The sequence below is a fragment of the Neolamprologus multifasciatus genome, chromosome 7 (assembly GCF_963576455.1).
Source record: "Neolamprologus multifasciatus chromosome 7, fNeoMul1.2, whole genome shotgun sequence".
Lineage (NCBI taxonomy): Eukaryota > Metazoa > Chordata > Actinopteri > Cichliformes > Cichlidae > Neolamprologus > Neolamprologus multifasciatus.
Genome location: NC_140445.1, coordinates 8,316,591 through 8,339,234, shown reverse-complemented (window position 1 = coordinate 8,339,234; position 22,644 = coordinate 8,316,591). Strand labels below are relative to the sequence as shown.

The following is a 22,644-nucleotide window of genomic DNA, read 5'->3' as shown; positions in this document are numbered from 1 at the left end:
ACACACACACTGGAAAACACAAACGCAGGGAAGTGCAGCCAAACCCAATATGAGATTAAGAGTGACAGGCTTTTCCTCAGGCAGTGAATAGTGGTTTGTGTGCTGACAAGAACCCGACCCACAATCTCCGCCTCCCTCCTATCAGCTTCAACATAGTCTAAAACGATCTTCTTCTTCGGTCTTTTGTTTGGTGTATTATAAGACAACGTTCTAGTTCAGCAAGGACAAGGACCGAGAAAAGATATAACGGGGAAGGGAGCAAAGGTGGGGAGTGAGTGAGTACAAGGGAGAAAATTGGGAAAATGAGGTAAGGAGTGGTAGGGCAAGGAGAGGAAAGAGTTTAAAGAGCAACAGGAGAAGCAGGAGTGACGGGTACAGAAATGCAGGGTGACAGATTTAGGGTGCTGCTGTGTTTTGTATTGTGGGAATGTGACAACAACATACAGAATTGTGCAGAAGTTTTAGGCACAGATTTTTTCGTTCTTATCCAGCACACTCAAATCAGTGAGGCCTCTGATCATACTGCTTTCATTCTGCAGCAGAAAAACAAGCCTAAACACCCACAAGCATTTGGGCTACTATCCATTTACGTTTTTTCTTTTCATTACTTGTTCTCAATTAAATGAAATTCACTAATTCAACTGTTTTTGAAAGCATCCTTGCTTTACTTTTAGCCGTTAAAATTGTTCCCCGGCACTCTGTGTGAAAACTACACTTCAGGGTGTTAAGCGAACAAATACGTTTTATGAGGCCATTATTTGTAAACCCATAGCTAACACGGAAACCAAGCAACAGGACACAAGAACATCCATTCATCTTTTGGCTCAGAAACACACGTTTGCATCAGCAACATTACCGAGTGAAAGAGTTTCATCTCAGCAGAGTCGAGTCAGTCATTGGATTCGCTTCCAGAGGGCAAGTAAAATTTACCTGAAGCGTTATTATCTTCCAATTCTGACCGCTACACCTGAATTTTCACAGCTTACTAAATCCCCGTAGAGATTGCTCTGATTAAGCCTGAATTTAGCCTTGAACTGTTGCCCCTGGTTAATTTTAGAATAATTTCTTCCAGATGGCACATATACTTTCAGATCAACCAATCGACGCCTCACCATACAAAAATCTGCCCCCAAAAGCTGGTGCCAGCTGGAATTTTAGCAGGTCAAATTTATTCTTGAGATTTATTATTTATTATTGAAGCTGCAATATAAAACTGATTGTCACCGGGGAACAGTCAGACGAGAGCAGTCTCCACATAATACTTGCTTTCTCCTTCGTCTCCGAGAAGAAAAAGAAAAAAGATACTTTTTCTACTTCTTGCAAAATCATTATTAGAATTCTAAATAGGCAATTCAGCCTGGGGTTCTGTTCATTATGAGTTACTCATTACAGCCATTCAAGTTATCTGCACTGTGTACAAATCTAAATAGTGCAGGTCCAGGCCATTACAAAAGACAGATTAAAACAAAGTGACAACCTCTGGGTCTGAAAATGAAGAGTGAACGGTGCCAAAAGCTGCAGTTCCTCTGAAGGCCACTTGAGGCTGCCCCCAGAACAGCACGTCCAAAAAGTGTGTGCTTCAGTTTTAGTAAGTGAAAGCTGAGTATTTTATTTTTCTGCGACTTGATGCTAAATAAGTGTCTGAGCATTGCAAACAGAGAGTATATATATGGGTGCAGCTTGGCATTCATCTTTACATGTGATGTGTCTAAAATGTAGAAAAGAGGAGACAGTTGATCAGATTAACGAAAAAAAATAAAAAAGAACGTGCTGGTGTCTCTTTCCCAGTCTCTCGACAGTCAAACTCAGTAGGAGCTCTGAAGTCTCCCAGCAGGACTTCCAAGAAGCCTCATCTTCACTTCTCCCACATTCTCCTATAGGCCTCCAAACTGACACAATGTGTTGGTTTTTCACTCCTTTCATCAACACAATACACATATGGAAAAAGGAAAAAAAATATTATATATTCTTTTGTCTTTAACAGTACATGTTTATTTTTTCACAAGACTACGATTTACTCATCATCAAAGTGGACTCTTTTGCATTCTTCTCAAATATATAATGTTTACTTGAGTCACACTTAATCCTTATAATTATGTTGCACGAGGGGCAGCATGGCGGTATAGTGATTAGCACTGTTGACTCACAGCAAGAGGAGTTGGCCGGGGCCTTTTTGTGTGAAGTAAAGGTTTTCATAGGATTCTGCTCTAGCTTCCTCCCACAGTCTAAAGACATGCATGTTAGGTTAATTGGGGAGTCTAAATCGGCTGTGTGTGTGGATGTGAAAGCGTGTGGTTGTCTGTCTTACTAGATGTGAAAGTGGCAAGTTTCATGAATAATCTATGAGACATACAGCATGTACAAAAATAAAGTTCTGCTTCTTTTTCATATGGGTATAGCTGAGAATATGTTCCTCAAGGTCTCGGTGTGTAAAGTAACCAACCGTGGTTACTTTACACACCAAGCTCGCAGCTTCAAAAAGCCTGGCTCAGGGCTGCCCAGGTCAAGTGTTTTAGAATCTCTCACTGCTGGTATCATAGCCAAGATCAAATTTCTGCTAACATATTAGTCTTTCTATTTGGTCTGCTTACGATTTGTGATAGCACGGATGACTGCATCACTGTGCAAAGCCTCTCCACACTTCTTAATGTTTTGCTAGGAAGATGGAAAACAGGTGGAGCACTTTATTGAAACATAAATTCATGTAAGTACATTATATAAGGGGAAAATAGAATTAGTACAATTCTAATGAGGTTCAAAGTCAACATTTTTTATGACTACCTTCATACTTCAACAAAGCCTGAACTCTTTCAGGCAAGCTTTCCTTTGGAATTTCTTTTAAGTAGTTATCAGGAATAGTTCTCCAGGTTTCTTTAAGACATTCAAACCTCTTCTTTGGATCCTGGCTGCCTTTTGTTCAGTTCTCTGTTACTATGATCCCTCAAGGCTTCAGCAATGCTGTTCAACACACTGACCATTGTGTGTTTTTCTATCCAAGTATGCTTTTAGTGAATTATCAGAGTATTTGGGATCATTGTCATGCTAAAAAATGAAGCTGTTCCCATTCAGATGCCGTCTCAATGGTATTGCATGGCAGATCAAAATATGACAGTACTTTTCTGCACTCATAATTCCACTGATTTTCAGTGCAGTTCTTGTGTAATTTGGCGTACATCAGCCTTTTGTCCACTTTCCCCTTCATTAAGAATGACTTTAACAAAAAGTAGATGTACCAATTGAAGGGCCAGATGGATCCTAAGTCCTGTAGGACTTTTTTATTCATATTTCTTAAGGACATGACTTAAATACACTGTTGATCTGCTGTAGATATTTTCTTGGCCTGCGACTCCAAGATACACCAAGGTTTCAGCTAATAGCTCAGGGAATCACCTTGTTGGTGGAAAACGACTACTATTTTATGCCTATGAAACTGTTATTTTTGGCATTTTTGTAAGTAAAGAAATGGGAGAAAAGTGCTAGTAACAAAGTTCCTAACAATACAATTTAAACATTTTCTGTTATGTGAGTTACGTACTTTGAAAGACCTTCAGAAAATCTATTAAATAAATTACAGAATAGCTCATTGGAAGCAAAGAAATAACAAAATTAGAGGCAGCCTAAGACTTAAGCACAGTACTGCAGGTACACCACTAAGCAGAAAAAGAAAGGGTTTATTGTATAGTAGGCTTTTTGTTTCCCTCATGTAGTACATATTTTCCCCCTCTGGTATCATTTATTTTGTCTTACTATGAAGCTGAAAATATGTACGCCAAATTGATGGCATAAGATCATCCCTAAACTGTTACAGCATCTTTCCTCCAGTGGCCTCTCCCGTGACAGATGCTTTTAGTTTGATGGCTGTGTATTTGATGACAGTAGGAGATGACACCAGTAGGAGATGACACCACTGTTTCCAACTTATTCCTCGCCTCAAGCTATTAGTAATTGCGAACACACAAGCAGACTAAACACACCATGACAAACACACAGTTTTAACAAGCAAGTACAAGAATTAAAATGATCATGGGGTGACGGAGGAGCATTTCATTACTGGATATTTTAGCGCAGCAATGTGGCAGAAAATGTCTGTGACCGCATTACATAGATGGATTCGACTACTGCCAAATTACTGTCAAATAACAGACATGCTGACAATCACGCTGGAGTTTTCTCAGCTGCGCCCTGTCGAGTACTGATGAGCCAGTTCTCGTGCCAGAACCTCTTAGGCTCATTTGCAGTTAAACAGTCACATAGATGGATGGAGGGATGGATGAATGTGTTAGAGCCTGTGTGAACATCTTCTGGAGTTGTTCTCTGTCTCACTCTGAGGCGATAAAGAGACAGTGACAAGCAGAAGCTGCAGCCCACTGTGGGAAGGCCTGCTCTTGGTTCATATTTGTCTTGTTGGTTGTAGTTATGTATCTTTGCTTTTGTGAGGTACACAGGAGCCACTGGATGCTTTCTAAAGAAAACAATAAAAATCACAGCAGTGCCAAGTATGTAATGATGAATGACTCAGTGCTTGTAGGCAAACTGCTATGATATGTACAACAATGTGGGTTTTTTAAAACTACTTTTTCTGTCTTTAGTGGAGTGAATCAATTACAATCAATTACCACTTGGTAGCTGACACATTGTACCCACATAGACAGCATATAAAAGAAAGGTTTAACCACTGTGATGTCACACATTGGTTTGTGAAGACTGTGAATTAAGCATTTTGGCCATCACCATTATCACAGTCAGTTTATGAGCAAAGGTTGTAACTGAATGAGAAGTTAAGGAACCCTGCACGCTCATACGGCAGTGACTTGGCCACAAAGTAGGTCTGCCTGAAGCACAACTTGTGTTATCTATTTCGCTTTATTTTTCCTTTATTTTAGAATAATTTTGAAAATAAATATCAAAACGTCACTGCAACCCCCCCTGGCTTCTGCTCCGTGGCTGCTGGGTGACCCCTCATCTGGGACTCTCCTCAGCTCTTTCTGGGATAGTGGCACGGCTGCCCCTCTGTTGGTCTTCCTTGGTCTCTTGTGTTCTGGGGGCCTCTGGATGTCTGGAGTCTTGATCTCCTCCATACCTGCTTCATGCCCTGGAGGTCCCCCACACCCTCTAGCAGATCATTACACGAAGGAACCCTTTAAAAACAAACGCGTCCATGCTCACAGGTGTACACACGGGTGCTCACACACACAAACTACACCCTTTTTGGCTCCTACCTCAAAGCACACTGTGCGCTGTCGATATTACGTGCTGCACAATAATGTTTAATATTTAGTATTTACTGTTATATTCCCATAGATCATCATGATGTTGTTTATTGTATTGCTCTCGTTTTCTTCTGCTTGTTTTCTTTTTTCTTTCTCAACAGGTGATCCAGGTGATTGATATATGTATTTTTTTGTCTGCTTATTTAGTTGGTTTTTGGTTTTTTTGCCCTTTATCCCCGTCCCTCTTCTCTGCTGTTTTTTCCCCCTCTTCCTTTTTCCCTTTTCTTTTCCTCATTCAAGTCTGTCCTGTATCTAGCAAGTGAAAATAAATAAAATAAAATAAAATAAAATAAACAATAAAAGGTGAATCAAATAGACCATTACAGCAAGGCTGTGATGGTCAATTTGGTAAAGTAAATCCGTTGGGCATCTTTCCTCGCCTTTAGACAATAATTCTGATGGCAAAAGAACCAAACGCGACAGGCAAAAAAAAGAAAGAAAAGAAAAGAAATATCATATTGCATTCAACAAGACTTAAGCCTGGCTTATGGATAAAGTGATTTCTATACAATCTGACTGATATTGACTTATTTTTCTACCAGGAGTCATTTTGTGCTGACAAGATGACAACAAGAAGCTCAGCTAGAAGTGGCAGAGTTGAAAATGTTAAGATTTTCTCTGAGAGTGACCAGGATGGACAGGATTAGGAATGAGTATATCAGAGGGACAGCTCGGGTTGAGCGATTTGGAGTCAAAGCAGGAGAGGCAAGGCTGAAATGCTTTGGACACGTGCCGAGGAGGGATAGTGGATGTACTGGACAAAGGATGATGAAGCCGAAGCTGCCAGGCAGGAGGGAAAGATAAAGACCAAAGAAGATTCATGGATGTGTGAAGGAGGATATGCAGATGGCTTGAGTAACACAAAAGGATGCAAGGCACCGTGGCAACCTCTAAATGTATGTGTGTGTGTGTGTGTGTGTGTGGGGGGGGGCGACACCCCTGCTGCACAGCACAAAGACCCAAAAGCTGTCAGTCTTTTATAAACAGTATTTTCGAGTTATCTTTCCGATCAAGCTGCCGACTTTACTGACATTTTAGTGTCCACATTGCTGCTAGTCACACACACTGTGTGTGTTTCTTATATGTCATGATTTGTTCCCCAGTTCTGTTCTATTTTGTTTTTATCGACACACTAATTATTTCACGTCGGCAGAGACTAAAAACTTTGAAATAAAATTACATGCTATTCACGCTGATGCTTTTTTAGATAAACAAAATAAAAGCATGCATAAAAAAAGAGGAGAGGAAAAAAATGACTAGCTCTAAAGACATAATCTCCCTTTTACATGTGAAATGTGATGCAACTGCAGGAAATCACTTTCACCGACTTTGGACTAGCCCAAAAAAGGTATAGTAGAACAGATTGTAGCATCCGACTTTCTCTTTGATTCAGTGTCATTCTGCAGCAGCACACCAGTTGTTATTAACATGACATTCTGTTCATTTTTTCAGCCGAGGTAGTCACGATAAGAAAATGATGAAAATATATTTGTGAGAATAACTATGCTGTAAATTCTGCAGCACTGAAAGGCAGAATGTGTAACTGAATGGAGGTTGACTCCTTCCATTGTCTACGTCTCTCTCTCATTAGTTTTTTTTTTTAATTTTCAAATATTTGATCAAAAGGGGTTATGAGTCACCTGTCAAAATAAAATGAGTTTAAATGAATTCACGAGACAATTTCAGCTTAAGAGATGTGAACCAGTTAAAAATAATCAAAAATAGATCCACTGCAAAAAGATAACCGTGATAAGAGGATTTAAATTTGGGAGCCAACTTACTTGAGTCAAGTAATCATCGTTATTATTGCTGGCAATCTGAATATCAGCAGGAAAAGGAAAGTGGCGATCGATCATCTTTATTTTAATCATCATGAGTAGATTTGATTGCTACACTTGGATTTAACAACATAAAGCTGACAAAATCTTGAAAGGAGAAGCTGCGTAAGATACTGTTGGCATTAGGATTTGTGAAAAGTTTGAATCCAAAAGAAAAATTGAGTAAACTGTATTTTTAAAATTATGTTTACTAAGAGTAATTCCACTAATGCTGCTTTAGTTCCGATGAACATTAATGTCTCAATCGTGTTTTTCCCTTCTAAGAAAAGGAAAAAAAGACAAGTGATTGACCAGAACAAACAATCAGATCTCCATAAAAGGTAAAGAAACAACTAGCAAAACCTACTACTACCATCCTTGAAAGCTCTTCACTTCCTTACAGATGCAAAACAGGCCGGCGTGGCATTAGATCCCTAATGCTGCTAGTGTCTGCAATGCATTTGCACTCTGAATCTCTATGATTAAGATGAAGAGTGCAAATGTTTAAGACCACCTGCTTGATCATGTTCAAAGCGAGTACCAGAATGGGGGAAAAAGGCGACTGGACGTGGTGTGCTTGTTGGTGCTAGACAGGCTGGTATGAGTATTTTAGAAACTGCTGATCTACTGAGATCTTCCCACACAAGCATCTCTAGGGTTTACAGAGAATGGTCTGAAAAAGAGAAAACAGGCAGCGAGCGGCAGTTCTCTGCCCAGATTAACTCTGAGAACGGCTGGACTGCCGGTAACAAGAACTCAATTAAGCCAAGCCATGTAAATGCACAACGTGCCAACCCTTGAAGCAGATGAGCTACAGCACTAGAGGACCACACTGGGTGCCACCACTGTCAACTAAAAACAGCAAACTGAGGCTACGATTTGCACTAGCTCAGCAAAATGGACAGGAGAAGACTGGAAAATGTTGCCTGGTCTGATCAGTCACGATTTCTGCTGTTTGGTGTAAACAACATGAAAGCATTGATCCATTGTATCATTGGTTCGGGCTGCTGGTGTAATAGTGTGGGTGATGTTTTTTTGGCACCCTTTGATCCTTAGAACCAACTGAGGATCATTTAAATACCACAGGCTACCTGAATATTGCTGCTAACTAATCATCTTGTGATGACCGTTTCCAGCAGGATGTCACATCTACATCACAAACCTCACATAATCTCATACTGGATTTTTTTTTTTGATGGATGGATGGATGATGGATGTGCAGTGGACAAATCTGCTGCAACTATGCGATGGTGTCATATGGACCAAACTCCCTGAGGAATGTTTCCATCACCTTGTTGATTCTATGCCACAAATCATCATAAATAAAGGCAGTTCTGAAAGCAAAGGGGAGTTCTACCTACTACTGGCAATAGATACCTAATAAAATGGCCTTTAAGGTAGAAATGAACACAGTGAAATAAACTGGAATTTTCCTTAACATCGAAGCTAAGCAATGACTCTCCTCATGAACACTAATGGATTTGACCATTACAGCGGTTACTAATATGAGTTTCAGCTTATACTGCAGGAAGTGGTTTCTTTCACTGTGGTATAATATACACACAATATACACAAGCTATAGAGTCTGCTTTCGATTCTTGAAAATCCATTATGTTAATTGTTCTCTATATGGCCCCTGAATGATATCAAACATATGATATTAACAATATCTTAATTTAGTAAAAATGTTTTTCATAAACAGCCTATCAGCAGTAGCAGGCTGTCTCTTTGTGTTGGAGTGTGTAACCGAAATGCGGCTCTCTCCTCAAGCTCTTGCAGCCCAGAGGAGAGACTTCCCCTTCGCGGAGATTAGGATTATAGCCATACTAAGTCTGATTGAACACCGGAGAACAGCTCTTTCTGCATGTGTGTGTGTGTGACTGTGAGGATGGGCTTTTTTGTACACAACCGCTTCCCCGCGTACGTGAGAACACAGAAAGAGAGCGAGGTCCTAAAATCCGAGCATATAAACGCCAGTGTGTACGTGAGGAGAACTCTTTGGTAATTGAGAATCTGCGCGAGATTATACATGTCTGAATCAGTCAGCGTGCATAAAAGGGTGAGGTGTAATGTTTGTGTACGTGTGCATGTACACCTACGCCACGGTTGTTCAGAGCGCAGTAGGAAAACATCTGTATGAACACAGATAGTGAGTTTTCAACTTGTGCTTTGTGTGTGTGTGTCATGAGTTACCCATGGAATCTGCATTTAAAATCAATTTTAGTGTTTAGTGTGAAGTATGGAGTGTGGAGGATACACGTTTGTGCTCACGTGTGTGAAGCAAATGAGCCTGTAAGCAGGAGAAGGTAAAATATCTCTGAGTGTGTGTGTGTGTGTGTGTGTGTAACTCAGTGAAAGAGCTGCAGGTTTGTGACAAATGGCAAAAGATTAGGAGGGAGCAGGGAGGATTTAAGTTACCAATCTGCCTCAAATTTGCTCATTTCATCACCACTATTGCAGGAAAATGTTCCCGTTGCACTGAAATTCAACACATTCCAGAAGAGCAGAGCCTTGAGTGAGGAACTGATTAAAAAGTATTTAAACAATTCTGTGAGTCAGAACCTGTTTGCAAATTCCAGTAATTATTATATTTCAACACATTGTGTTGGATGTTTGCATTTTCAGTAACGCTGCAATATTGCCATGGCTGAGAGCTGTCCAACCTTTTGTTGGGGCACTTGACTGCTGGCTGATTACCTGGGGATGAGTGTTTCACCTTCACGGTAGCCATCGAAAAGAGAGAAGGCTGGACATAGAGCGTCCTAATGGCCCTAAAGCTCAAAGCCTATCACAGCTGGACGACTCAGAAATCCAACTTAATTTTAATTTTAACAGGTTGTCAATTGTCGAGTAGAGTATATATAAGAGGAATTATGTGCTACTTATGTGCTACTTAAGCCCATTTATCATTCAATAAATACTAGAATTATCAATAGGATCTGCATTGCATCCTTTGGAGGTTACAGCATGATTATATAATGCCTCTGTTTTAACGGCTTCATCGGCTGTAATTTTTGTTCATTGATTACAAACAAAGTGGGTAAAATCAGCTTCTCTTTCTAACAGGTGATCTTCATATTTAATATGTTACTGGCAGACTGGCAAATCTGCATGCTATTTTCCGCTCAATGCTAACTCATGTTTTTAACACCCAAAGTTTTAATAATTACTTCAAATTGGGAACTATGTGAAAATCTTCTTTAATGGCTATGTAGGTGATGCTGTGCTCAAATAAAAGGGTAAAGCTACAAATAAAACTAACAGCAAAACATTGTCATCCTCATTATAGAAATAAAGAAAAAAAATGTGGTTAGGACGTTTTGGTCTTAGAGAAGTAAGAGTTCTGTTTTGCTGCAAATATTACACTAAACTCAGTAAAGAAAGATTTCATCTTTGCTTTTAACTCCTGGAATGGAACAAGTGGTTACATAAGTAGCTACAGTAAGTAGCTACTTATGTAACCACTTGTTCCATTCTAGTTAGCTGGACAAACTAAAATCTAGAAAGTCTAAAAACATCTTAGTTACTGAGAAAAATTAAAACCAAAATTCTTTAAAATCTGTGTTTTGCTCTCATCACAGCACCACATACTGTTGAGCATGTAGCACCATGTAATGGGCACTGTTTGAAAAGTTGGACATTTTAGACCAAAAATAATGACAAATGAAATGAAACTGAGAAACATATGTTCACTTAAATTGAGAAAGAGCTATCAATCTGTCAATCCTTTCTGTGTCCAGGCCGGGTGAGGTTTCCACTCCTGGTGGTGCCCTTCCGTCAATTCCTTTAAGTTTCAGCTTTGCAACCATATTGTAAATATGTAGTCAAGTGTCTAACTATTCGTTTTTCTTTTAAAGCCTCATTTCCACCAATAAGCTCAGGTGTAAATAGCAGGTTGACACTGGAGGTTATCATTGTTATTAGCAGCTTTAGCAGCAACTGCTTCAGACAAAATGTAGTTCTCAACAGCTCAGTGCACAAGAACAGCTTTCTTGAGACCAGAAAAATACTCAACACTGCCTTCTATCACAGAAGGAAGCTACTCTGAAACTACTCTGCAGTGTCAACATGTTGCAAATAATGAAAACAGATTCCTGGGTGGATAATGATGACATTTCCATATCTGTTTAACATTTAAGTAGTAATTTACAGGTATTCACGCATCACATTGTTCCGATGGTTTATTACTGTGTGTGTGTGTATGTAGCTGGTGAAAGTGCATTATTGTGAGGGGCTATGCAGACATTTTGTGCTGTGAGCTTTGGGTGCTCTAATTGTATGAACTTTCGTACGATCCCTTGCACCATGCACACACATGCCTTCTTGCTAAATAGATACTAGGCATAGTAGATAAAACAGGATACTTCTATGTATGTGACCACTTGGGAAACATTAGAGCCTTGAGGCAAAACTGCTTCTTGTCCTCCTAAATACGTAGACATAGAGTTTATGTCAAAAAGGTAATCAGCACATATATAAACACGTTGACTGAGCACAAACTCCTACGCATTTCAATTTCACTGATAAATTCAGCATACTGCCCATTCCCACAACACTAATTTCCCCACAACATGTGTTCACATGTGGGTTTTCCCTCAAAGATGTTAGGATTTCATTAATTTGGTTATGAATAGCACTAACCTCCAGTGACTGCAAATGAAAATTAGCCTATATGGCTAAATCTAGCAAATTTACACGATGGACTGTGTTAATATATAAACCTTTTCCTTCTTAAATAGAATAAACATAATGGAACTCAACTGTTATCCCAGATGCTTTGCATTAAAAATGTAATATAGCCTTTCCTGTCTTGGCCGGTTTAATATGTAGAGCTGCATCGATTTAATTAAATACTTCTTTTCCTGACTTCACATTGTAAGAGTTGTTGTTGTGAGTACAGGTTATGTCACTCCAGCACCAGTGGTTATGTATTTTCTCTCTTGAATACCAACATTTACAATCATGTAACAGCGACCTTTTCAGAAACTCATCCACCCCATGATTCAGTGGGTTGTAGAGCCACTTTCAGTAATAACTTGGAGAAACTGTTTTCTGGATGACTTTGTATCAGTCTCTCAGATCAGGAGGAATTGTAGCCCTCTCTTATTTACAGTGTTGCTTCAGTTCATTAAGGTTTGCAGGCGTTGATTTTAATGCACAGCTATCTTAAGGTCCCACCACAGCACTTCAAGCTGAAGTCTGGGTCAATGAAACACCACGATCTTTTTCTTTATCAGACATTCTGCTGTAGTGTTGCTGGGATCATCGTCCTGTGGCATCAACTAATCTGAGTCAAATTTTAGATATCGGCCTCACATTTGACTCTGCAATACTTTGTTGTTCAAAGGAGTTCATGGTTTACTTAGTGGCTAAACATCTCCACTTTGGTCTTGTCTGTCCATTGTTGTCAGATACAACTTTGCAAACTTAACCCATGCTGACATGTGGGTGGGGATTTTGGGATTATTGTGTTTTCTTTCTTCCTGGCAACCCTTCCTAAACAAGTCATTCTTATTCAGTGTCTTTTCTAATTGTACCATCATAAACTTTAACATTTACTGAGATCTGTTGCCCTTTTTACATTACTCCATATGAGTACTCAAAGTATTTTTTTTTCCAGCATTAGAGAATAAAACCAAAGTGCATGGAGGATATTTAAACTATCCATTATATTTTATATAATCAGAAACGAATAACTCTCCTCCAGTACGTCTGTAGAGAAAACATGAATCTTGACAAATATAACTGTACACTGTGGTGCACAGATGTCCAATCTGAGAACACACTTTACAAGAAATACCAGAAAATGTAAGGAACTACGTTATCTTCATTCTGCTACATCTGGAGCCTGGTTCTAGCTCACAAAGCTGGAAAATTGTTGGAGAGATAGAGAAGGAGGGAAAAAAGGGTCGTTGTGTACATGCAGTGAAGTGCATGTGTGTATATGTGTGTACTCTCTCATTGCATGAGTGCTATAGGAAATATATTAATAAAACAACTCAATGTGTGGCAGCGATTGCGCCTGGCTACTATAAAAGAGGACTCTTTCTCTCTCATTCACTGAGTTGCACAAAAAGGTGTGACATCATCGGACACACACAAGAGTTTCTACTAACAAGAGACCAAAATAGACCATGACGCCTCTCTTTCTCCCCCTCCCTCTGGTAAAATATCTTCTTGTTGTTTATCTTTCTCCCTTTCTTTCCTCATTTGTCTCATTCATTTTCCATTTCAACCATTTCAACATTTCACGATACCCATTTTCTCCTCTTTACAACAATCAGTACCACCTTTTCTGTTTTTAACCCTTTTTCTTTTGGTTTATAAAAGACACAGGGTTAGAGTTGGATCAATGTCCCATTATAACATTATTGCAGCGATATAAACATGCAAGCTAATATCGTACTTACTGTAAACATGAGCTGGCATCCTCCCAGTATGTAATCCAGAAAAGTGTAGTCCCTTGTAATCTAGAGACACGGGAAAAAAGCAAGAAATCAGGAAAATAAGAGTGCAAGTGAGAACTGATCTGCTGAAGATCAGATCTCTAAATGAAATTATATTTTCTATCATTCACCATTAACTTTGCTGCAAACATAAACACAGACATTATTCTTTTTAAATTTTTTAAACAAACCTGACATATGTTTTTCGTGACATAATGTGCAACCAGTAGAGCACCACTTATCTTGTTTGAGCACTCCAATTACAATGAATATTTAGCATGGATTTTACCGTCATTAGTCTAATCCCTGCTGGCAGCCAACAAATATAATTGCTATATTAGCCATTTTCTTCATGTGCTGTGCCCTCTGTGTGTCTCTGTACAAAGGCTTGTTCATGATTGTGTGTAAGAAAAAAAAAAGAGGGAAAGAAGGAAAGGAATCAATTATGAAAGCTTGTCATTGCACGCACACAGCTTTAATGTCATTCCAACAGGCATCTAAAGACTCCATGGTTCAGCTTAATGTGTCCTCTGTGGGGCTCTGAGCCATCGTACTAATTAGCTATTCAAGTGGAGTTATGAACGCCCAGTTAGAAGTGTGTCAGTTGATCAAAACTGAAATTCACTGAGTCGAGTGTTAAGATGGATCATTAACACGTGATGAGTGGCCGGATAATTTATTTGATTTGCTACAGTAGGTGAGTTATTTTTGTTGCTCCTGCTTAGACTGCTAATGGATCAAACTTCTTGAGCTAATATTTAAAACAAAAGTTTGATATACCAGTGGTATTATCAAACTTTACTCAATTGTACTGCTGAATTCATTGTGAAATATCACCTAGCTGTGTTGCTCTGTGTGGACTGGTTTAGTTCATTACTGCAGGAATTACTGCAGGACTTTCCAGTGAAGCCTCATGGTTCACTTATAAATCCTGGCGCAAAGGTATGCAAGGTGGTTCGCACGAAATATCAGAAAGTTAAAGTGTACAAGCGGCTGGTAAAGATGTAGCAGCTAAATGGAGAGCATTTCCTTCCGAAGCTGGAGCAACTAAAACACAAATAAGTGCAAATGTGGAAAAACATCACTGCTCTGTTTCTTCTGCCCCCTTCCTAAAAACTTTTCAGGGGACTTTAACTGTTTGTTAACACAAATTTCAGTCATCAACATGGTAGCGATCACAGTGTTTTTTTTAATCTACTATAAGCTTAGCACCTGTATAAGAGGTATAAGCTTTCAGTTAAAACCAACAACCATATGGAAACATCAGAACATGACAACTAATAATGCTGAATGCTTGAGCATGTAAAACCAAAATGTTGCTTTCATTCTTTTAAAATATCACTCAATTTCCTGACTGACTACAGATTCCCCAGTTTACAACAAAGCTGTAACTATTGTTATTTGCTTCATAATTTATTAAGAATAAAAATATTGATCTGATTTTAGATTTGGAAACACGTTTGATATGTGAAGCCACAAGTTGAATGTGTTGGTGACAGCAGTAAGAAAAAGAATACATCTACTGCAATTCTAAGATTGCTAAGAAACCTCCATCCGTCCTCACCTTGCAGGACTTGACAATGATAACTCCAGAATTTTTATAATTCTTCTTCTTTTTCTGTTTCTTGGGATTAATGCAGTCAAACTCCACCTGCAGATACAGGAACGGGTAAGAGGAAATGAAAGAAATTAAAATGAATGTGTCACTATCAGTAACAGAGGAGTGGGTTTAGCAGGGACATTACAAGGAGAGGAAAAGCTGAGATAACAGCAGAGTTGAAAAGAGATGGTGTGAGATGGGAAAATGATCAGAGAGGCAGACGGTCGAAAGACTGCGACTTGGATTCACAGCTTCCCCATAATGATGAGAGCAGGTTCACCTTGACTGTCAAACTATAGTGATTACCATTAATACAGTTACCTACATGTAGACAGAAAATGAAAACAATACAGTGTTAAAAAACAGAAATATTTAATTTCATGTGATGCTGTTCAAAGAAAAGTGAAGGACAGGATGGCTGTTAATACTGTAAGTCACACAGACACACTCTTAGGTGGCAATGACTGATCAAAACAGACATTTTAGTCAGTCAGCGATTCATATGACAGGTAACTCTAAATGCCTTGTCGTGTTACTAAGGCTCAGCTAAGGAATATTTTACATCTCAAAAGCACTTTTCTTTTTATCTTTCTGTTTTGCATTCCATTCTCGCTCTCTCTCTGCTTACACCCCCCCACTCCCCCCTCATCTCTCCATCCTGCCTCTTATCTTTATTTCCTTGTTATTTCCCCCACCCAACATCATTACCACACATGATGAGACTCAGTGGGAGAACAAGTCATGAGGCCGCTTTGGCACATGCACGCATGCAGTTTCACTAGCAACACACACACACACACACATACACACACATACAGACCGGCTAATCAATGACCTACGTTCTTATCAGTGCATCATACATCTTTGACAGATCAGGAACTCACATGCGAAAAGAATAAATCTCAGTAAAATTAGAAACAATACCAATGTATAAATGAATGCTTCTAAACTATAAATCAAGCCATAAGAGGCAGAAATACAGACATGTGGTAAGAAATGAATTATAGCACTTCACATTACAAGTTAACACTTGGGGTCATAAGTTGATATCAGCTGATAAATGAAATTATCATGAAATCATGAAATTACCAAATTAAAACCCAATCAAAAGTTTGTTACCATGTCGGTAAGACAAAGTCTAACCTAAGATATACCCATGTGTACTCTTACTACCAAGCAATTGCACAGTTATAAGTCTAGTAATTACATTGTATTTACTTAAATAATGTCTCTTTATTATGATCTAATTACCCTACTACTAAACTCTGTACACACTGGAAACGATTCACTCGTTGCACACTGCTGTACGATGCCTGGTTGCTTGTAGACATTCCAAGTTCTGGTTGCCTAGATGACCCTCTAATGTGTTCACATCCAGGTCATATGTCATATACAGGTCCTCGTCTAGAAATTGCGTCAAGTTTATCTTGGGCCCTGCCCACTTTTGATCACCCGCTTTTATTTCGCCCGTATTGGCTCAAAGTCGCTGAATGTGATTCACTTTCTTTAGTTTCTTGTTGCAGTGTTGGCCCAATTGCTTCCAGTGTGTACACAGCTTGACACTGCATTACAAAAGGATTCAAATGCTTAAACTCATTAGCTTTAATTTTATGTATGCTGCACGTACTGCCTTCCTGGCTTGCACACCTATTTGTTAGCATTTCTGGGGCCCACCCCACATCCCCCTACTCTCGCCTCTTTCATATGTGTAACAGCGATATCCTAAACCTGGGAGGCACCGCTTATCCTGAATAAGCCCTTTCTCGAGCCGCTCTCTGACCTAGATCATTTTCTTGTGTGAATGTGTGTGTGAATGGGTGGATGACTGGATGTGTAAAGCGCCTTGGGGTCCTTAGGGACTAGTAAAGCGCTATACAAATACAGGCCATTTACCATTCTTCTCATGAGCCTATCACCTTTATTATCAATAAACAGTGTTAAATCATGTTTGAGTTGTGTTATCTGCTAGCGAATAGCATGCTAACATGCCACCTGCTAAAACGGAGCCACAAGCACAATCATGTCAGTGTTTTACCTCCACTGAGTTCTGGGCTTCACTCATCTTTGCCACTGTGGTCTGAAACTCCCCAATGAAGTCATGTCCTCCATCATTATCGTAGTCATAACACAGCACCTGTAATTGTGCAGAATGCATCACATCATGCTAGTCTTTTCTTTCACACGGGCAGCTTATAAATAAAAGCGGAAACTCAAGTGGTTATGTGGTTTCTGGTATCTGTGTCCTACTTTCACTTCTTTACTGACTCTTCACTTCCTTTTTCATTTTTTTCAAGTTTGACATTCTAGCCAAAGGACACAATAAAATAATTTTTTATTTTTTTCACAGTTGATCTCAACTGTTAGATTCAGTGAAGATTACATTTGATACTAAACATGTCTTCTAATAGAGAAAGTAAAAATTCTTACTACTAACCTTGATGCTTCTGTCCACGTCTCCATTGCACAAAGAAATGAGAGGCACGGTAAAAGGTTTCCACACTGGATCTAAAGTGTTCTTTATGACCTGAAGTCACAGACACAAAAATAGGCAGAGGAGCGGATGTATGATGCAATTACCTGAACTTATGTCTGTAATTAAAGTTGTACCACTTTGTGTGAGGCCAAGTTTAGCTGACAATAACAGTCAACGATAATAACAGTCAGATGAAGGTAAGTTTAACCTCTGCCAATGACTCACCTCTGTCCTGTGCACAAGCATCCATTTACCATCTTCTCCCTGTTTGTGAAACTCCAGGTAAGGGTCTGACTTCCCAAAGAAGTCCTGCACAAACAAACACACGGTGAATTTGCCCTCATGTCTTTTTTTGTCTGTTTACATCTCTTATCTCTTTCACAAAACTGCAACCACTAACCACTGCATGACAACTGCAAAACTACAGGTGATTTAAATTTCTAAAAAAAAATGTTTCTTCGAACACTTAAAAGATCAGATTGATTAATTAATTCTCTGGAGTTTTAACTACAGCATACAGCAGGTACACAGCTTGAGCTTGAATCCTACTCACAGTCAGAGATGGGCAGTAACGCGTTACGCGTTACTGTAATCCGATTACTTTTTTCAAGTAACAAGTAAAGTAAGGGATTACTATTGCAAAAACGGTAATTAGATTACCGTTACTTTCCCGTAGGAACGCTGCGTTACTGCGTTACTAAAACCGTGATTTATTTTGCGAGAATGTCTCAAGACAGTGACGTAAGCAAGTGCAACGTTCGTGACAACAGCTGTGTGCAGCTCAACAGTGGATCATACATCGAGTGCGGGAGAGAGTTTAAGCGTGCAGCGTTTAAAGCGTTGAAGTACTGACCTTACTTTAAGTTTGATTCCATAAAAAGTGACAAAAACATTAACGTCCATTAGCATTGTGCGTGGGAAGAAAACTTCTTTTTACAGCGAAAAAACCCCCCTAAACTTCCAAGCAAGCACCGAGTGCGCTACGACGTAATGGGAAATCCACAGAGAAACTCGTGGATTCTTCAACTGACCGCTGCGGCACACCTGCACACCTGCACCAGGGTAAACCTGGTGCAGGTTTCACCTGCTTTACAGGTGAAAATAGAGTAAAAGGACTGCTAGTCTTTGACTTTATTTATTTTCTGCTGTGTTTTACTTGCATCTATTTGAAAGAGTGAGTGTAAACACACACACACACACAAAAAAAATATTTTATGTGCTGGAATGTGCAGAAAATAGGTTTAAATGTTAAACAAATTTCTTCCAGTCAGAGAATGTTGCATATAATTACATTTTTGCTTGATGCATAAAGTTAAAAGATTAAAACTAATAAAACAAGTTTTAAAAAGAGACTTTTCCATTTGATTACATTTTGCATGATGGATTATGCAGAAAAAGTAGAATTGGGCTGAAAGATCTATCGCTTTATCACCTATTCAGGTTGTAAATTGTGTTTTTAAAAAGTAACTAAGTAACTAAGTAACTAAATAATTAATTACTTTTGATAATAAATAATCAGTAAAGTAACGGGATTACTTTTTTTGGGAAGTAATCAGTAATTAGTTACTGATTACTTTTTTCAAGTAACTTGACCAACACTGCTCACAGTTATGATGCTTCTGACCCAGCAGCTAGAGTTGCAGTATATCAAAGCTGCTTGAACGCCGATATTTAATATGTAACAATTTTATAATATCAACAATTTTTAAAATTGTCCTTCAATCGGAAATAACGCCACATGATAGTGTTTAAAAGGTACATATGTGTACATACTGTACCATAGGCCAAAACACCTTGTAATGTTACATAAAGGTAGCACCTATTATGGCAGCTGAGTCATTGTGCGCACTTACTTTTTAATATTTCAGGGTTTAGAAACATGTTGCTGTTACAAACCCACCATCATACACAATACACACAATACACTTTCAGTTCAATCATGCCCACGGCACATATGGCCTATATGTGCATTTCCTGTAAATGTTGTTTGTCCTGGTTCCTGGTTTCACCCAGTGATTTTAGTCTGATATAAACAGGCTTTGGGAATGTAATTTTTCCTTAATGTTGTTTCAAACAAAGTGTTGTTAGGGACAATTTTATTGAATAAATTTCTTTGAAAAATTATTTTTGTCATAGTCTTTGTTATCAGCGACCTTATACAGTAAGGTTTAATTGCCACTGGGAGATTATACAGCGTTGTTTTTGTTTTTTACTTTACTATAATCTTATGATATTTATACTCAACTAAAACTAAACTGAAATCAAAATAATTTAGATGTCGAAATTATGACTGAAGCCATTTTATGCTTTAGTCAAAAGGCTACGACTAGAACTAAATCAAAATTATCTGCCAATACTAAATGCTGCAGGAATGACTGTTGGAGGTTGCAGTTTTTTCACAAACATCCAAAAATACATATTTAATGTGTCAAAACAACAGTTTTGATTCCAGCTACCCCAGCACCTGATAGCCTGTTGTTTGGCAGACAAAGGTGAAGACTATGAAAGCATTTAAATCTTGTCTGTGTGGGCTGTATTTGTGTGTCCTAAAGTGGTATGCATGCTCAAATATATCTGAGTGTGTGTGTATGTGTGTGTTTGGATTTGCACCCTGAGTGTGTGTGTGTGTACGTGTGTGAGCGTGCGGGGGTCTAACTGCCTACCTTCTTATCCAGTTTACGCCCACTCAGGGTCAAAGTGATGATTCTGTTGTCAGACAACTCCTGCGCTGTTATCTAAAATAAGAGCATCGCACAACATTAGCGGCAGCAGAAGCACTCACAAATATTAACATTTACATCGACAACAGGCAACAGGAACAGTTGGCAAACACGGTAACGGCAGCAGCCTCGATTACTTCAGGATCAGCGACTGTAGCCTTACCGTTCACGCAAACATCACAGACAACAGCAAGTTTAGGCGACACAGCATAGTGTGCATTTTTTGCATTTGTCTTGTAACTCATTAAGTGCATTGAGACATTGACACCTTTCAATCAGGTGCATGGCCAAGTCACCAGGTTAGTGACTTCCATATATTCCTTATACAGCACTATTAGATTGCTGACTACCCTTTAAACAGATCCTCAGAGGGTCTGAGGGCTGGTTATGATGGCGGTCATGCTCTGAGTCACTTACTTCTAATTAGATCTGGGGGCAACATGGTGACCCGTCACACCCCAGTTTAAGGAAAATACTAACGCTAACAAGCTTGGGGTGTCTTTACTTAATTTATTTAAACCAACATAACTGATGATCCAACGGGAACTTACCCTTAAATAATCTGGTCTCTTCTCGGGACCATTTCTATTTTATTTTTGTAAATGAGGTTTTTAAAAAAACAAATAAGTTCATAATATTTATAATATTCAGTTCATAGTTCAGAATATTTTCTTTTAAGAGACAGTAGACATTCTTACTGTAATGGATCCTTTGCCAGCTGGCTTCCCATTGGCTAAGATCAGGGGTCTGTGAAGTTTCTTATTGGACACAATCTATTGGATAAGAGACAATCAGGACAACAATTATTTATTTTCAGAATTGAGCAAAAATCCACTTTAAAATACAGTCTGCATCTAATTGTAAGAATAAATTCCATCTAGTTCAGTTTATCCTATCCCTTCTTCTCTAGACTATACCTGTAGTTATAAAGAATATACTTCAAACCAAAGAAGAAGAAATCATTCAGTACCACTCCCAGTGTGCAAACAAATGCTCCCAGGAAGTCGTGCTCGTCGAGCTGTGTGGCACACTTGTCTTCATCGAACATGGCAAAGCGAAGTTTCTGGATTTCTTCAAAGTGGTAGTCCACCTGGAACTTCACCCCAAACACTGGATTCAAGTTGTTCACAGCTGTTTCAGTGCGTCCCAGCTAAAGGTCAAGAAACAAGGAAAGAAAAATGCTGTAAAAATTAAATAATTCCAGTATTGTCCCTTTTAACGTTTCACAAGCGTGTCATAGTCCTGGTCCTGAACTATCGAGCTCTGTCCAGCGCTTGTTTTTAATTGATCATGACCTAGGTTATTCCTTCCTCAACAGTATGCTCTTGTGTCCTGTTGTCAGGTCTTCATCTCTCTGCTAAGTTGGTTTCTATTTTATTTTGGCAGTCCTTTGTGTTTTATCCTTAGTTTTACTTCCTTTGTTTTGTTATACCTCATTAGCCTCACCTCTTGTACCCAGTTGTTCCCTGTTATCCTGATTAGTCTTAGTGTGTCAGTTTGTAGAAAGAGCTTTGGTTGTCCTTTGTTGTGATATTTGTTATGATTTCCTGTCCTCTACCAGTTCGAGTCTTGAGTTTGGACCTTTTTTCCTTGTTCCTGTGTTTTGGATTGCTTTCTACCACCATTAACAAAGAGCTTTGTTAATCCTGCCTGTAGAGTCTGGTTTTGTGTAGGCACTACATTACCAAAATAGCTGCTCACCTGCATCTAACAGTCTCAAAGTCACCACAAAATCTAAGCTCCGTCCCTTTCAGCAAAACACAAGTGGCTAGTTTTTCCCTTGGTTTTCTGTCCATGTTCCTTAACCTCCTAGGACCTGGCGTCCACATATGTGGACATCACATTTTTGATTATTTAGACCCAAATACTCAATTTTGCTCTACAAAGGCCTGATATCCACTTAGAAGGACATTATACTGCTACCGTTCTATCAAAATTTGTAAACAAATATCCTCATTTGTGGCTCTTATTTTTCTTAGAAACAAAAATTGGGTAAAAGAAAATCTGGTAATTCTTTGTTTTTACATTCACTGGGCCCCAATATGCCCAAATATCAAAGAAAAATTAAAAATGCATGGTGTGGAAGAGTTTGGGTCTTAAGAGGTTAAACAAGACTTGAATGCCAAAATAATAGAGGTGGGAATCACCATACAACTCCCGATACGATATTATCACAATACTTAACGCACGATACGATATTATTGCAATTTTTAAAATATTTTGCGATATTCAAATTCTGTACATAAAGGTAAACTTTATCAATATTCATTTTATCTAATATCAAAGTCTCACACTCAGTCTTTCTCTCATTTCAGTTT

The 22,644-nt window shown here is 38.8% G+C and overlaps 1 protein-coding gene across 1 annotated transcript in view; it reads right to left on the bottom strand.

The window, feature by feature from the left end:
- cpne2 (copine II) overlaps positions 1-22,644 on the bottom strand; it is a 54,228-nt gene that overhangs the window by 20,107 nt on the left and 11,477 nt on the right. The window contains exons 3-10 of the mRNA XM_085169219.1: positions 21,297-21,476; positions 21,025-21,099; positions 20,270-20,341; positions 17,832-17,915; positions 17,568-17,657; positions 17,169-17,267; positions 15,098-15,184; positions 13,498-13,557 (exon numbers count right to left, since the gene is read on the bottom strand). Of these exons, the coding sequence (XP_085025345.1) occupies positions 13,498-13,557; positions 15,098-15,184; positions 17,169-17,267; positions 17,568-17,657; positions 17,832-17,915; positions 20,270-20,341; positions 21,025-21,099; positions 21,297-21,476 (747 nt within the window). The remainder of the gene's footprint in view (positions 1-13,497; positions 13,558-15,097; positions 15,185-17,168; positions 17,268-17,567; positions 17,658-17,831; positions 17,916-20,269; positions 20,342-21,024; positions 21,100-21,296; positions 21,477-22,644) is intronic.